The following is a 16,934-nucleotide window of genomic DNA, read 5'->3' as shown; positions in this document are numbered from 1 at the left end:
TTGGCAAGTGGATGGGGGGGGATTTGGTATATAAAATGGTGTCTCAAATCAACAGGGATTCTTCTTCACTCTTAGTTCCAAAACAAATACCAGATGGAAGAAAAACTGGAACGTTAAAAAGGAAAAGGGCAATTTACTTTCAAATATATGAATTCGTGGGAGAAGAAAGATCGACAGAAGGGTGAATTCTTCCTAAACCCAGAAGCCATAACGTGAAAAGGAGATAAATGAGTACAGAAGAATGTTCTAAAAGTGCTGCAGGGAATAAAAATGCACCAAGGCAAGAAATCCTGCCTCCACAAAACTCCTAATGAGTCAAAGGAAAAGGCCTCCAGCCAATAAGACAACACAGGAAGGTACGAATAGGCCGAATAGGCCATCTTGGAAAATAAACATGCCAGAAAGCATGCTTGACCTTATCCACAGCAACCAGAATTAACAGGAAAAGAGGCCATATTATCACTATCTGGTTAATAAAGTCACCGGCATTCATACTTGGGACTGTCGACCGGTCTATCTTTTGTGAAAGACTTGGCAACTGCCCTCGGAACGTATCCTGCTTGCAAATGCATACCCAAGGTAGGAAGTTCGTGCTGTAGGAGCGCGCGTCAGAGTACAAAACAACAGTCCCTACGAGTGGGGGGGGGGGTCATGTGAAAGGAATTAGGACACATGCACACAAAGGACGTACCCCTCAGCTCTAAAGAACGATGAAGCATTTGGGGCGCCTGGGTGGCTCATCGGTTAAGTATCTGACTTTGGCTCAGGTCATGGTCTCACGTTCGCAAGTTCGAGCCCCGCGTCGGGGTCTGTGCTGGCAGCTCGGAGCCTGGAACCTGCTTCCGATTCTGTGTCTCCCTCTCTCTCTGCCCCTCCCCGCCTTGTGCTCTGTCTCTCTCTCTCAAAAATAAACAAACACTAAAAAAAAAAAAAAAAAAAAAAAGAACGATGAAACACTGCTAAGACCGAACAAGGAAGTGGAGTGGAGACTGGAGACTGAAGAACTGTGCACAGCACATCACCCTTTGTGTCAAATAAAAAGGGAGACGTGTGCAAACAAAAGAATTCTGAAACTGGGAAGAACTGAGGTCTCTAAAGAAGGAAATGGGGGACGTTACCCAATTTGAAGGTTTGCTAACAGCACGTGTATTTTTAGACTCTCTATAAAAAACAGCATTGGGATAGGAAAGGCCACACAAATTTATGGAATCTATTCTTTTGGTTGATCAGCTGCCAAAGTCTTTTTTTCTCTGCTTAAGGAAAAGGAATACGCCAGACACAAAGACCACGTATTACACGATCCATCCATACGAAATGTCTAGAGAGGCAACACAGGAAGGCAAGACAGAAAGTAGATCAGGGGTGGCTGGGGGGAGCGGGAACACGGAGTCACTGGCTATGGGTACAGGTTTCTTTTTGGGGTAGTGAAAATGTTCTGGAATGTGACAGTAGTGAGGGATACCCTGAATACGCTGAAAACCACTGAGCTGTGCACTTTACATAGGTGGATTCTGGGACACCTGGGGGGCTCAGTCGGTGAAGCGTCTGACTTCGGTTCAGGTCATGATCTCGCGGTCCGTGAGTTCGAGCCCCACATCGGGCTCTGTGCTGACAGCTCAGCGCCTGGAGCCTGCTTCGGATTCCGTGTCTCCCTCTGTCTCTGCCCTCCCCTGCTCATGCTGTCTCTCTGTCTCTCAAAAACAAATAAACATAAAAAAAAACTTAAAAAAGCGGCCACTTGTTCAGCTCTGTAACCCTGTATCAGGCCAGAGGAGTCCCCGTATATGAACGCAGATTCCACGGCGGCACTTAATGGAAGTTTCCAAGGAAACCACAAGCGTTTCCTGCACGAGGAACTGCACAATGTCACTCCCGTTCCCCGGTGTTCTTAAGCTGACAACACTCGCTGAGCTTTGACCTGGAGGTCCCGGCTGAGGGCCCTGCTGCTGCCCGGCTGGGGTCTCTGCAAGATAACTTTCTGTTTCTGGCTTTTATGTATTTGTGTCTCCTTCCTGTCAACGGCCACTTCCTGCTGCTGTCGGAGGCCCAGCCCCACCTGGTCGTCCCCTTCTCCAGAGCGGGGAACCGAACTGTCAAGACAGCAGCTCGGCGCTCATCGAGGCTCTTCTGAGAATTAGGACCTTCGCTTCCCTGCGTGGCCTTTAGGACAGCTTCCCGGGCTCCTCATAAGCTTTTAAGTTTCATTCTAGGCCCCTCGCTGGGCTGCAGGTGGACGAGGGAGCCAAATGAGGCATCTGCATTTTAAAGACGTCCTGAAGGTCAACCGTCACAGGTCACTCTCCCGGCACATGTAGCAGCTGATTGGCTTTTGCACTGGACTGATGGACAGAGCTCTTCTGCTCCTCTCCCTTCCTGATGGAGACCCCTACCTGGGCACTCAACCCCATGCCACCCTGTCTTCCTCTCCCAGTTGGCCGCCGCACACTTCTACAAGGTCAGCAAGCCTCAGGCCGCAGTAAAGCACCCCGTACCGAATCAATGTTCTATCATCATCACCCTTCATCGTGAACTCGGTACCGACTGCTCCTTAACTCCCGGAGTCTGCAAAGCCCGCGAGATTTGCAGCTCAGTACCGTGCTTTTAGCACCACGTCAATTTCTGTCCAACTCAGTAATTTTACAGTCCGGTAATCGTTCCGTCACCCCCATGGTGCTGGCGGCCAGCCGCCGTGTTATCTGCACACGCTGGCTCTGGGTGGGCTGCACCCTCCCGGTTTTTGAACTTGGATCATCAGGCATGAGGTTGTCTTCAGTGCGGAGTGCTTACAGAGCGGCTGGGCTTGTGGGATTCTCCCACTGCAGGAGCTCTGTAGCCTGGGATCAATTTTTGTGTAAATTTTCTCAATGTAGGGACTCTCCTGCCCCACATGGTGCGGGGGTGGGGCGGGCACAGGGGCAGGATGCAGAGTTTGACGTGTATCTGCACACGGCACAGGCTCTCAGTTTGATTTCTCATGGGTGGCTAATTTGTCCCCCACCTCCAAAGGCCTGAGTGAAGACTGTCTCCCTCCCTTCTCTCTGGAGACCTCTATGGGGACAGCTAACACTTAAATTACCAGCCTCTTCCTGGATCTGATACCCGAACCCCCAGGCCACTCGAGCATGGTTTTCAGCCCTTCTTCACTTCCTGGTCCCGGATACTTCCTTTGTCCTCGGTGCTCGATAGACACAGTTTTCTTTTTTAAAATTCTGTTCTACTTTGGCTCCCACTGTCAAGTATTTGTAGTAGGAAGGACTAGCTTAGTCAATCGTGTTAATTAAAAGCCTTATTTTCCAATGAAGCTCATTACTTTCATAATCAGAAAAACGTAACTCAGGGCGCCTGGGGGGCTCAGTCGGTTAAGCCTCCGACCTCAGCTCAGGTCATGATCTCACGGTCCCGGAGTTCGAGCCCCGCATGGGGCTCTGTGCTGCCGGCTCGGAGCCTGGAGCCCGCCTGGGATTCTGTGTCTCCCTCTCTCTGCCCTTCCCCCGCTCACGCTCTGCCTCTCTCCGTCTCTCTCAACAATAAACCTTAAAAAGAAATTTGTTTAGGAAAACATAACTGAAAAAATACCTCAAGTAAAACATGTTCTTTGCTGGAAACAAATGTGTGTGCGTGCTTCTCTCATGAAGGAGGAAATGTTAAAGTTGACGGCACCCATCTCTGCAAGACTGTAGACCCCTTACTCATTCATTTACGAAAATAGAGCGTTAAGTAATTTAAAACACGTGCTTCCTTACCTAACACGTTAAAAAAAAAAAAAAGGAAAAGAAAAACGACGCGCACTTGGCTACCTTTTGGCTCCCCCGGCGTCAGGTGAAACTATGATACAGTTCTTCCACTCGGCGATGTTCTCCCGGATCCACTGCAGGACCGCGGGCTCCGCGTACAAATTATCCACGGGGATGTCAAAGAATCCCTGCGGAGAGCAGTAAAACTTGAATTTTGCATTCAAAAGAAGCCTTTTCAGCAGACTCCCTTCTCTGAATTTTAACAGAATTAAATCAAAAGACAGATATGTTCCAGGAGCCTACTTCAGTCCCATCCATTATGTTTGGAGACACATTCTATTATGACTGCCTGTATTCTTTTTTTTTTTTTAACGTTTATTTATTTTTGAGACAGAGAGAGACAGAGCATGAACGGGGGAGGGTCAGAGAGAAAGGGAGACACAGAATCTGAAACAGGCTCCAGGCTCCGAGCTGTCAGCACAGAGCCCAACGCGGGGCTCGAACTCACAAGCCGTGAGATCATGACCTGAGCCGAAGTCGGACGCTTAACCGACCGAGCCCCCCAGGTGCCCCCTGCCTGTATTCTAAGCAATAGGAGAATGGCTTTGCAAGGGAGTGAAGAGATTTGTTGTGCCTCAAGCACCTTATTATAAGCTAAATGTTTCACGTTCGCTGTATTACAGAGTAGGTACAGTACAATTCGGCCTGTTTCATAGATAAAGGAACTCAGTTATGAAGAGGTTAAAAAACATACAACTCTGCCATTCTCATGATTGTCGAGAAGCTGAGATGGAATTATACAGTTTACTACCAAGAAGCCATTCCCACCGCCCCAAAACTGTTTGGACAGAGGTTGGTGGCAGAGTCAGGTGATAACTACATTGAACTATAGTCCCAAGTTCAGTAAAGACGAAAATCCCAGAGAGCCACCGTATACAAACGCGACCACGAGTAACGTTACCTCCCTCGAAAACAGTTGAACAGAATCAGGATTTAACCACTTGCACTAAGCCCCCGATCACAACCGAGGGCAAGAAAGAAAAGGCGGGAACCTGGATCTGAGAGGCGTGCAGGTCCATGGTGATGATGTGATCTGCCCCAGCCACTGACAGCATATTGGCCACAAGTTTCGCAGAAATCGGAGCACGGCTCTAAAAAATAAAGGCATAGATTTTATAACAGCAGAAGAGAAGGGAAGAGATAATGTGAACAAAATCAGCATTAACCACTTAAAGTCATTTAAGACTTTAATCATTTACATTAATTAATTCTTAATAACAAGGAAGAAACTTACATCATAACAACAAAAGTTCTTCATTCCATTTATTTCACCCAATGTTACCAGCTTGACACTGTGCAGCGAGAACAAGTATCAAAGAAGCAAACAATGAAACAGTCGGTTAAGCATCCAACCTTGATTTCAGCTCAGGTCATGATCTCACGAACCGTGGGATCGAGCCCCATGTCAGGCTCTGCACTGACCACGTGGAGCCTGCTTGGGATTTTTGCTGTACTTCTGTCTCTGCCTCTCTTCTCGCTTCCCTCTCTCTTCTCTTTGTGCTCTCTTTCTCTCTCTCAAAATAAATAAACATTCAAAAAAAGGAGAGAGAGAGACTGGTTATCATCAGAGGCCCCTTGGAGGAAACTGCTTTTAAGGTGTGGCCAGCAGAGGGGAGAAACCAGTGTTCCAGAAAGAGCAGCACGTGTGATGGCACCGAGGCCAGGAGGTCACATCTGGGGACTGAAAGCTGGGTGGCCACAGGCACTGGTCCAAGAGGGAGTGTAAGGGAATGCTGGCAAGGGAGGCAGGGGCCAGCTGAAAGCCAAGGTCGGGTCTTCAAGAAGACTTGATATACTGCAGCTGGAAGCCGAATGCTGTCACGAATTACTACACGAAAACCAGACTGAAGAAAGAACAACTTCAGGTGATTAAAACTTTGGTTTTTCAAGAAGGGATGCAAGGTGATTTATTGACACTGTATCCTCTTTAAAGTTACCTAACTTCTCCATAGCTGTAGTTCTGCCATCATAAATCCTGGCCAATAACTGTCTACATCAAAAATTATATAAAAGACTACACAGAGACTGAAGCTAGGAAAAGAGGTCAGCATTTTACTGTAAACAGGAATATGCTCATATACCAACCCCTCAAAAAAAAATATATATATATATAAGCTTAAAAGATTTCATTCAGACTCACCCAATGTTATGTCAATTACACCTCAAACTGGCAACAAGAAAACATTTCAATCACAATAGTAACAAATGAACCATCCCTACAAAATACACAGAGTATAGAGTAGATTCATGTAAAAGCATACACAGGAAGGAATTACATCATAATGTCAACAGATCATGTGTACTTTCTCTGACACACCATACTCTTAAAAAGCAAACAAACATTACTTTATAATAACATACGGTGGACATTCGTAACGGGAATCCCCACAAAAATGGAGTCAGGAGATTTGGGAGGGGGAGCTTTCCCGCCCTCCCACTCCTAGTCAATTGCAGACACAACCAAAGGGGCGGATGTGACCTTGTACAGACTTGACCTTGCACATGGATACTGCTCTGCTACTCCAGAAGGAAGAGGTGCCTTCCCCGTGCCCAGGAAACAGCTCAGAAAATGAGAAGCCACCACTCTTTGAACCCCCAGTTTCCTCCAATGGACTTTTAGTTCCTAAGAGCCCCCCAACTCCCCCCTTGTCTCCTTCAAAAGCCTACCTTTCCTTTATGCCCCGGACTTGCCTACAATCTTGTCACAGCTTCTTTCTTCGCAATTCTCTTTTATTCCTGAATAAACCCATCTGTTGCTGGTAAAATAACTAGCAGTGTCTATTTTTTTGTATATTTATTTATTTTTGAGAGAGCACAAGTGGAGGAGGGGAAGCCAGAGGGAGACACAGAATCTGAAGGAGGCTCCAGGCTCTGAGCTGTCGGCACAGAGCCCGACATGGGACTTGAACCCATGAGCCGTGAGATCATGACCTGAGCCGAAGTAGGATGCTCAACCGACTGAGCCACCCAGGAGTCCCTGGCAGTGTCTATTTTTAAGGTTAACGTTACTTCGTGAGCAGAGGGGAGATCCAGAGAGGACCCCCGACAGCTGCGGGGCGGGTGAGCAAACAGGCGCACTACCCACGGAGCAGGTTCGGCCACTGGCCACCAACAAAATCCAAAGGCAGAGGGACGAGCGGTAGTGAAACAAGAAAGGGATTTAGTTGAGCGAAGCCACCACTGGGAAGACAGCGGACCAGCATCTCGGAGACTGTCTGCAAAGTGCCAGGAACACTTCTAGGTTTAAGTAAGGCAAATGCGGGGCAAAGGTGGGGGGTACATGCAGGTGGGTAGTGAAGGTCAGGGCAACCAATCATTTGTCTTGGGGTCCATCACAGGGGTCTTGCTGGCACAGGGAGGTCCTTACTGGTTGAGCGGTAAGTTTGGGTTCCCATCAGGGGATGCTGTGCCCTCAGGGCGTTCTGCCCGAGTTAAGAGAGAAGCTGGAGGGGCGCCTGGGTGGATCAGTTGGTTGAGCATCAGACTTGGGCTCAGGTCACGATCTCCCGGTTTGTGAGTTCGAGCCCCGCGTCCGGCTTGCTGCTGCCAGCGCAGAGCCCGCTTTGGATCCTCTGTCTCCCCGCTTCTCGCTGCCCCTCCCCCACTGATGCCCTCTCAAAACTAAATAAAACATTAAAAAAATAATAAAACAAAAGAGATAAGCTGGAGAGGAGAACTTAATTAGAAAGTAGACTGAGGACAGAATGCAGACGGTTGAAGTCCTCTTTCAGAACCAGGCTGGCCTTCGGTCTGATTTCATTTTCAAAATCAGACTTTCCACTGGAACTGCGCCTCCCAGAGCTGTGCGGGACTTTCATCTGATTCCTTCTGGAACCAGGCTGGCTCCCGAAAACCCTCTAAGAAATGGGATCCCAGTCACCGAAATGTTTTGAGCGCTTTGAGGACACCCACCGCCCCGCCACCCACTGGGACTCTGGCCGGTTTTATGTTTAAGCACTATGGGCCCTCCACACGCACATTTATAAATAAATGGACTGACTTAGCCAGAAGTAATTTAGAACTTCAATGGCCACTATGGGGAACTTTCAATCTCCCCAAACTTAATTTTCTCAAAGCTGAATTGGACAACAACCATGGTTCGAAAATGACAAAACTGAATGGGATTTCTATTTTAATTGGTATTTTGAAGCTTCCAAACACTCTCGGGAATGTAAAATTGCCTCTCTCCAAAATACAATTTATAAACTGAAGGAGGCAAACAATTAAAAAGAAAAAAAGGCTTCTGAGGCCTCTTCTCCACCCCGCACCCTCCCACCACCAAATATTCAAACTTAGTTTCGTTGGGCGAAACTAGCCCAGGGGGAAAATCCTGAGCAGGATTTAGAGAAACAGACCCCTACCCTTTGGCAAGATGCTAGAAAACTTGCTGGAAATCGCCAGTAAGCAACTATAATGGCTTTTCCTAAGCCTGTTGACTGGAACAAAATTCAGGCTTATACACAGAAGCTTGATGAATCCATTCACGATTATTATAATAGACTCCAAACTATCTTTAAAGAAAATTCTGGTCTTTAGGTGCTGAATCCATCGGGGTAACATTTAAGTCCATGTTTATGAATCACTGCTCCAGGATCTTTCCCCTTTTGTTAAGATGACCAGGACGGGATGGGCAACTGACCACTTCAGATTCGACTAACCCGGCAAACTAGCTTGCCTAGGTGAGTCACCTACAAGAAAGAGGGCTAAAATTTTCAATGTTCAGCTCCAACAGATGAAGGCTCCTAAACAAAACCACAAGCGTAGTTTCTGCTACCGTTTCCTTTCCAACGTCCTAATTCCCCATGATGGGTGTAGACAGCAAGATGGAGTCACTCATGTCAAGCAGGAGCCTGTATCCAGCAATGATGCCAACAGTTAAGGGCACTGCAGCTACAAGATTGTCACCAAGACCAGCACCAGCTGACACCCCAAAGCCCCTAACCCGCAGAAGCAGAGTCTGATTTGATAGTCACCCCCCTTGGGGTCATCATGGTCTCCTGGGTCCTCAAGATGGGGGTCCCGGGGTCCCAAGGGTGTTTCGTCCTTGAAACTTAAACTATTCATGGCTTTGTCCTTCCTTATTAGTCTATTAGCTAGCTCCTCACCCCTTTGCTGTTCCTAGTCTAACTGCGGGATGGTTCTCATCAGTAAGGTAGGTACCCGTGCAATGGGCGCCCGGGACACGAAGGGCTTTGCCCTTTTCACCATCGTTTTTAGGTATTTACCAAGTGCCCGGATCTTTCTTTCTTTCTTTTTTGCAAGCTACTGGCTGCAATTCACAACTTCTGAACCGTGTGCGGCTCTATTTCCCACTTATACCTCGCATGCGTATACAGGTTTTTCCACATTTTCTGTTTGCGTCTTTCTGCCAAGTTCTAGGCTAACTTGGCCAGTAGTGGCATTTATCTTTGCAACGTCCCCAAACGGTTTAATCCTTCTTAACCCTCCAAGTGCCTTTCTGAGGCAATCTCCCCTGGTCTCGGCTGTGACTCAGTTCCCTGCCGACCACGCCAACTGTCGCGAGCACGCCGTGAAGGCGCACGCACGAGTTGGGTCTTTGCACAGCGCCAGCTGTGCTCGGTCCTAAAGCAAGGTGAATGTAATGAGAAAGCGGGTTCGGGATTCCAGACCCAGTGACATTGGAGCCCGTGATTAACTTGGCCTCTTCCCCACACACGGCGCAGGACCTAAGAGGAGGCACACAACGATCGAGATAACACAGGCGGTAGGAAGTGAACGAGGCCGCCGCCAAGTCCGTGTGCGGGCGCGCAGCTGAGAGGAGGCCCCGGGCCGGGTCTGCGCTCGGCCCTCCCGCTCCTTCTGTTCAAGCGGTGGAGGCTCTCCCTTCTCTTCGGCCGGAGCCTTCGGCGGCAGCTCCCTTTTCAGGCGCTCAGGGTCACGTCTGCGGGGCCCGACCACTGCAAAAGCCCTCCCCCTTTTAAAGGGATTTGGTCAGTCCTGGGCACCTGCACCCCTCCCCTGCTTCTGCTGCTGATCGGTTCTGGGGCGTCGTCAGCCGGTGCCGGTCTCGGGGAGAGCTCACCGTTGTTAGTACCCTCAGCCGTTCGTATCATTGCTCGACGCAGGCCCCTGCCGGACAGGAGTGACTCCGTCTTGCTGTCTACAGTGGGGCTGCCAGGAGCTCCAGGCGTTCTTCCCAATCATCCCTCTTGATCAGCTCGCAGCAACGACTATCCAGATTGGGAAGAAGTCTGTCTCTGTCGTTCCCGACACAGCTGTAAATCAGCCCCTGCCCCGGAGCGCTAAAACACTTCCAACAGTGGGGGTCTCTGGTCAACCTCAACAGGCTCCCATCTCCGAACTGGCTCCCTTTTGTCGAGGCCCTTTTAGAGATATACACCCTTTCTTCCCTGGTTCCTCCACCCCTCCCTACTCATTCACTGGGCCCAGATTTCTTAGAAAAATATGCCGGAATTTCTCTCTCCCAAAAGAGGAAAATAATTCTAGAATTTGAGAGTAGTAACCAAAACAGCCAACAGGGGGAAATCGATGGCCCGTTGGCATCTTTTCCTATGCTCTGTCTCTGATGGCACTGTGGCAGAGGCTGGGGGTACCGATCGCTGATCATTTATTCCTACTGGCTCAGCTACCGTCCTCTTTATGGGCAAAGTCTTCAACGGACACCAGCAGAATCCACAGGGTACCTCCCATCAAGATTCAAACTGATCCCTAGAATTAATAGCCTACACACAAAGAAGCCTTTCAAGGCATCATGCCCACCGCAGAGGATTACAAGGCTCAGGGCCTCATTATCCCCTGCACTGGTCCCTGTAACACCCCAATTCTACCTGTGAGAAAACCCAACGGCCAAGGACAGAACTCTATCCAGGACCTCCGAGCACTGAACAGCACCGGGGTCCCGTGGCACCCCACTGTTCCCAACCCTCACGGGCTACTGACATCCATTCCCAGGGATCTGTTCCCATATGCCAGTTGATAAGGATAGCGAGTATCTTTTTACCTTCATTTGGGAAGGATGGAAACACACCCGGAAAGTAATGCCCCAGGGTTACACAGAGTCCTTAACCCTTCACAAACCTTAAAAAATGATTTGGATGACACAAAGTTTTCTGCCGGCTCTATCTTGTCACAATACACAGGCCCTTTGCTTCTGTCCCTGTTCTCAAACCTCTACCTGGGAAGACAACATCCACCTGTTAAAACCTTTGGCCTTAAAGGGACATGAAAGTCTCCGCAGACAAAAATGACAGTTTGTTCAAACTCAGGCTTTGATATTTAGGGTACACGATCTCAGAACACAGACCAGATTTGGATCCAGGTAGACTCTAAGGCATCCTCAATTTCTCCAAACCTAAAACTAAGTGCCAATCACAAGGCTTTCTTGCACTGGCTGGCTATTGTCGAAACTGGATTCCGAATGTCCCTCGCACGGCTCAGCCTCTGTGTGCTTTACTAAAAAATAACAAACCTAACCCTACTATTTGCAAAGAGGGGGATGACACAGCCCCTTGAGACTTGAAAGCGAAGTCCACCAAAAGCCCCTGCCCTCAGACATCCTAATTAGCAACCTGCCTTTCTGTGAGCAAGAGGTGAGGGGATGCCCTCGAGTCCTCCCCCAACATCACCCCAATGGGTATTACAGCCAACCAGCCCCTCTGGCTGGGGGACAGCCCCCTTGCCCCAGGGTCATTCCTGCCACTGTCCTTTAGTCCAGGCCACTGATGAAATAGAAAGAGCAAACCTAATAGACACCCCTGCTAACTACTCCTCATCCAAGTAACTCTCACTGTGAGAGCCTTACCTGGGCCACCTTCTCCCCCCCTCCCCTGATGAAGCCCCTCCCAAGTGCCTAAGGCTGACAGATCGCCTTTGGACCCCGGGTGACAACTTATAGGAAACACCTCTCACCGATACACACTTTTCCCAGCTTACTAAGGGTTCTTAAAGAATAAAAATGGGAGGGGCACCTGGGTGGCTCAGCCAGTTAAGTGTCCGACTCTTGCTTTCGGCTCAGGTCGTGATCTCACAAGCCGTGGGTTCAAGCCCTGCATCGGGCTCTTTGCTCTCAGCACACAGCCTGCTTGGGATTCTCTGTCTCCCTCTCTCTCTCTCTGCCCCTTCCCTGCTCATGCTCTGTCTCAAAAATAAACATTAAAAAAAAAAAAAAGAGTAAAAATGGTAAATACCATGCTGGACATGCTACTACAACTCCCTTTGAAGTCCCTGAGGCCTGTCACCTTTATCTTCAGCTACTTAGGCCAACAAGGCTCACTTACATGCTCTTACTCAAGCCTGTATTTTAGCCGAGGGCAAAACCACAAACATTTATACTGATAGTCAGTATGCCTTTGGGGTAGCTCATGATTCTGGAATGTGACGGCAGCAACAAGGTTTCCTTACCCCCAGCGGGGATGAGATTAAAAATGGCCCCTGCATCCAACCTCTATTGGGTACCATACTTTTGCCGGTAGCTCTGGCTACGAAGGTTCCCAGGGGTTCCAGACGCGACCCCCTGGGGGCCAAGGGATACCACCTTGCTGGTATTTCCACGTGCTGCTCTCAAGGAGACTGACACTCAGACCTCTGGCATGTTCCAAAGGGACGTTCTTTCAAATGACAAGTGAGAAAAGTTGACCGGAGATGCCCAACAATTAGCCCCAGAGGAGAGTCAATATCTGGAAAACTAACAACTATCGGTTGAATAAAGAAAGCAAACTCGGGTTTGGACCAAATCACGATCCGGTCCTCCCGGAAATTCTAAAGCTCCCTCTATGTCGCGCCACGCACACATTCAACCATCGGCGTACTGACAGAATGATAGCATTCACGAACCCATATCGATGGGAACATATGAGGAAGGCCGCAAGAAGGGTCTGGTTTACTTGGCTTGTCTCAGTGGACCAACTGAGGTTTGGCAAATGGATTTCACGCAGCTCCCCCATCTCATGGATAGAAGTATGTTTCAGTCACGGTTTGTATGTTTCCTCACTGGACCGAAGCGTCCCCTGTAGACAGGCCAGTGCCTCTTCTGCGGCTAAAATTTGGTGAGAAAAAATGACTGTGTCTCAGATCGTCCCCCTTTTGGAACTCATACATTGTCACCCTTGGAGACAGAGGAATGACCGTGCATTCTGGCCCCTCCCTCTTTGACCCACAGTTGATAAAAGGAGACATCGTCAGCACCGTAAAGGTCTGGTTGCTTCTATGAAACATACCCATGCTCTGCTAGAGCAATCTTTTCCTGGCGCACAGGAGACAATGATCTTAACTCCTCACACTTTGCCACCTGGGGGATCTGTCTGTGGGGAAAGACACCGCCTCCACGAAGAGTCTTCAAACTTGTTGGAAAGGCCCTTATCAGGATCTGTTCACCAACCCCTGTGCCGACGCTTAGATCCATGTGACACATCTAAAGAAAGCCCCAAACCCTGACGGGACCTGCATGCCATCTGGTGACATGATTTCCTGGAATCGAAGCCGACAACATCTGGGGAGACTGCTTTCCCAAGCCGTCTGGCCCAGGCCTGTGTATTTTTTTCTCACTGTCACTTCTTTTGAAGAAAGCAAATGCCCTTTATCAGCATTTCCCAATCTCTTCCAAAGGGGGAAACCTCTTTTGATGATGACCTTTCCAGCAACCGCCTCATTACGATCTGATGAGCGTTTCCGAAGGGTTAGGAAGCTCAGAATCCACAAAAGCCATTCTTTTGTCTAAACTAGGAACGGACTCTGGATTCTTATCCAGATTCACGGTTTCTGAATCTACAACTTTACGGGCTGTTACTGACAACACACAAGGCTCTAAACAGCTCTTCTGAGAGAACAACAGGGTTTTAAAACGTCCTTAAAGTGTTGCTATTCTCGCAAAAGGGCTCATTAACTACTGCTTCATGGTTACAGGTGGGCCCTAGGTTCCCAAATGCACTCGGTTCTGTGTGCTCTTACAGTAGTTCACGATTTGGGTGCATAGCCACCTCAGCAGATGACTTTCGGGAGGCAACATGACCCCGGGATGGCCTTCACAGCGAGAAACCCTTCTTCCCTAAGTCCAAACAGGGCCTGTAAATATCTTCAGACCCAGGGTTCTGGTTTAGAACCAACATACACTTTGGAACGGTCACGTTGCTTCTGACCGTGCACTTGCTGTCTATCAATCCCCCGCAGAAAGGATGTGCCCCCTAAGCTGATGCTGGCTCAGTGCTGACCGTCTTGAGAAGGTACAGACTTCAGATGGGAAAATGCCTGAGGGCTGTCCCTCCCAACCCTCCCTGTTGCTCAATGTGGCTTAAGTGGTTTCCAACTGCTGTGTACTCGCCCGCCCTCCGAGGTGAGAACGTGACCACCAGAGAAGGTCCTTCCTGGCACCGAGAGATAAAACCACTAAATGCAGAGAACCTGACTGCTGATCTGCGATGCTTCCAAGGAAAGATCCTGATCAAAAGGGGGGAATGTGAACAGCAGTAATGGGAACCCCCACGAAAATGGACTCGGGAGGTTTCGGGAGGGGGAGCTCTCACGCCTTTCCATATGCCTTCTTCATTGCAGACTCAATGGGAAGAGGCAGACTCGACCTTGCACATGGACACTGATTATTCCACTACTCCAGCAGGAGGGAGAAATGTTTTCCTCATCCCTGACAACAGCTCCGCCGATGAAGAGCCACCATACTTCAAACCCCCAGTTTTCTCCAACTGACTTGAAGTTGTTAACTCATCACAACCCAACTACCCCCCTTTGCTCCTTCAAAAGCGTACCTTTCCTGTGTCCTCCAGAATTGCCTACTTTTGTTTGTTTAGTTGTTTAACGTTTATTTATTTTCGAGAGACGGAGAGAGACAGCGCATGAGCAGGGGAGGGGCAGAGAGAGAGGGAGACACAGAATCTGAAGCAGGCTCCGGGCTCCGAGCTGTCAGCACGGAGCCCGACACGGGGCTCGAACTCACAAACTGTGAGATCGTGACCTGGGCTGAAGTCAGACGCTTAACTGACTGAGCCACCAAGGTGCCCTGCCTACGTTTTTTTGTTTGTTTGTTTGTTTGTTTTTTAATTCTTGAATAAACCCACCTTTTGCAGTAAAATAACTGGTAGTTCTACTTTTAAGGTCAGCAATACATATATAACATGCACATACATTCTTTCCAACCTCAAAATGTGAACAGTGGAGGTTTCCAGAAAGTGAAAACATCTAATAACACAAACTCTACCACGTCCAGTTTTCAAGGCTTAGTTATCTGCCTCAATGACTGTGAGAATGATTTAGCTTAACACAATTTCAGGATAATTAGAAGAACAAATTGATCACCGGGACTTCTCTGTAATACAATCTGATTCTCGATGCTAATCCAAGTGGGGCTCTTCCTACAATTTTATAATGGGCAAAAAAAAAATTCCTCCGTGGTATCTCGCATTTGCTACTTCTGAGATCCAAACCACAGGTCATTTCTAAACTCATACTTTCTGATTTCCTTCTCCAGACCTTGTTTACAAATTTGGGTTTTGTCCTATGAGTTTGGCTCAAGAGCCGACTAAATCTTGCAGGAAAGATTTGCGAGTTAACCGACTTTACAGCCACTATGAGAACAATCAGCATGGCATTTCAACAAAGGTAGCGTTAAGGAAGAGCAACCAAAAGTAAAACGTTCAACTCCCCTGATGAAAAATGGAGAAAAGTCAAACATTTTGTGAGGCGGCCCAGCCACGACCAAGATTCTCTGGATGCTCCAGATCTTAATCAACTTATCAGACGCTGCCCTGCTAAAAGCATACATTTGACAAGCGGTAGAAATTTACAAGATTACAGAAACTAACATCAGGATAACTGTGCTCACTTTTTCCAGGTAAAAAAATCGAAACAATTTGATAATTGAAAAGAGAACATAACCTTGAAAATGATTTTGAAAAAAGCCTCAAGTCCTCTATCCTCTCAGATACTACACTTGATCTTAGCCAAAAGGCCAAGAAGCAATCTTCTGCCCTCTCAGATGTAATGATTTCCAGCTTTGCCCACGTCATACTGTTTTTACCAGGGAAGGAAACTAGCAATTATTGAGTGTCCACCACAGCAGGCGTCGGCCAAGTGCGGCCCAGGAGACAAACCCAGGCTGTGGTCTGTTTCTGCACAACCTATGAGCTAAGAATGGGTTTTACGTTCTTAACAGGTTGAAAAACAATCCAACGAAGAACACTTTGTGATGTCTGAAAGACACATGAAATTCATAGAGCAATGTCCAGCAACAAAATTTTATTGGAACACGGACACATAGCCCTTCATCTACATATCATATATGGCTGCTTTCATGCCAAAATGGTGGAGCTGACCAAGAGATCTGGTGGTCCACCGAGTGTAAAAATTTGACACCCGGCTCTTTTTGGAAAAAGTCTGTCTACCCACATGTTTATTATATGCTAAGTACTTCAGAAAAAGTAGCCAGTACTATCCTTAATATACAGGCAAGCTAAAAACTGAGAGTTTAAGCTACTGTTACAAAGGACGAAAGGAGTCAATGGTGGTACTGAAATTCAAACCTGAGTCCACTTGATTCCAAGGTTGTGACCCCAGAGCTCAGACTATAATACACCAGGCATTTTCCAATTACTACATCGGCTTCCTTTCTCCGTGTTAGCAGCTCATTGTGCTGATGTGTAATGGCTTACGAAACCGTAAGTTTTCCTTCACTGAGCTAGTCCCTGGCTTTTTGCACATACAGATGAAACCAAAAATAAAATTTTACAGGTGTGTGGGCCTTGCTTCAAAAGAAGCAGGAAGATTAAACATCATGAAGCAGGTTTTGAATTAGGGTGAAAGGCTGGGGCGGGGCGCCTGGGTGGCTCAGTCGGTTAAGCGTCCGACTTTGGCTCAGGTCATGATCTCACGGTTTGCGAGTTCGAGCCCCATGTCGGGCTCTGTGCTGACAGCTCAGAGCCTGGAGCCTACTTCGAATTCTGTGTCTCTTTCTCTCTCTGCCCCTGCCCTGCTTGCACTCTGTCTCTGTTTCTCAAAAAGTGAACAAACGTTTAAAATATATATATGCGTGTGTGTGTATATACACACACACACATATATATATACACACACATATATGTAAAGCTACAGCCCATATATACATACATACATATATATATATACCTATATATATATATACATACATATATATATATA

The 16,934-nt window shown here is 48.0% G+C and overlaps 1 protein-coding gene and 1 pseudogene across 1 annotated transcript in view; both read right to left on the bottom strand.

Moving 5' to 3' along the window:
* The window catches only part of PRPS2 (phosphoribosyl pyrophosphate synthetase 2), a 35,800-nt gene that overhangs the window by 7,693 nt on the left and 11,173 nt on the right, over window positions 1–16,934 (bottom strand). Inside the window, exons 3-4 of the mRNA XM_049643431.1 lie at window positions 4,787–4,885; window positions 3,798–3,922 (exon numbers count right to left, since the gene is read on the bottom strand). Coding sequence (XP_049499388.1) covers window positions 3,798–3,922; window positions 4,787–4,885 — 224 coding nt within the window. The remainder of the gene's footprint in view (window positions 1–3,797; window positions 3,923–4,786; window positions 4,886–16,934) is intronic.
* Window positions 15,589–15,741, bottom strand: LOC125932494 (uncharacterized; annotated as a pseudogene).

Source organism: Panthera uncia, chromosome X (assembly GCF_023721935.1).
Source record: "Panthera uncia isolate 11264 chromosome X, Puncia_PCG_1.0, whole genome shotgun sequence".
In the NCBI taxonomy this organism is placed as follows: Eukaryota; Metazoa; Chordata; class Mammalia; order Carnivora; family Felidae; genus Panthera; species Panthera uncia.
The sequence above is the reverse complement of the archived record's forward strand: the minus strand, read 5'-3'. Positions and strand labels throughout refer to the sequence as shown.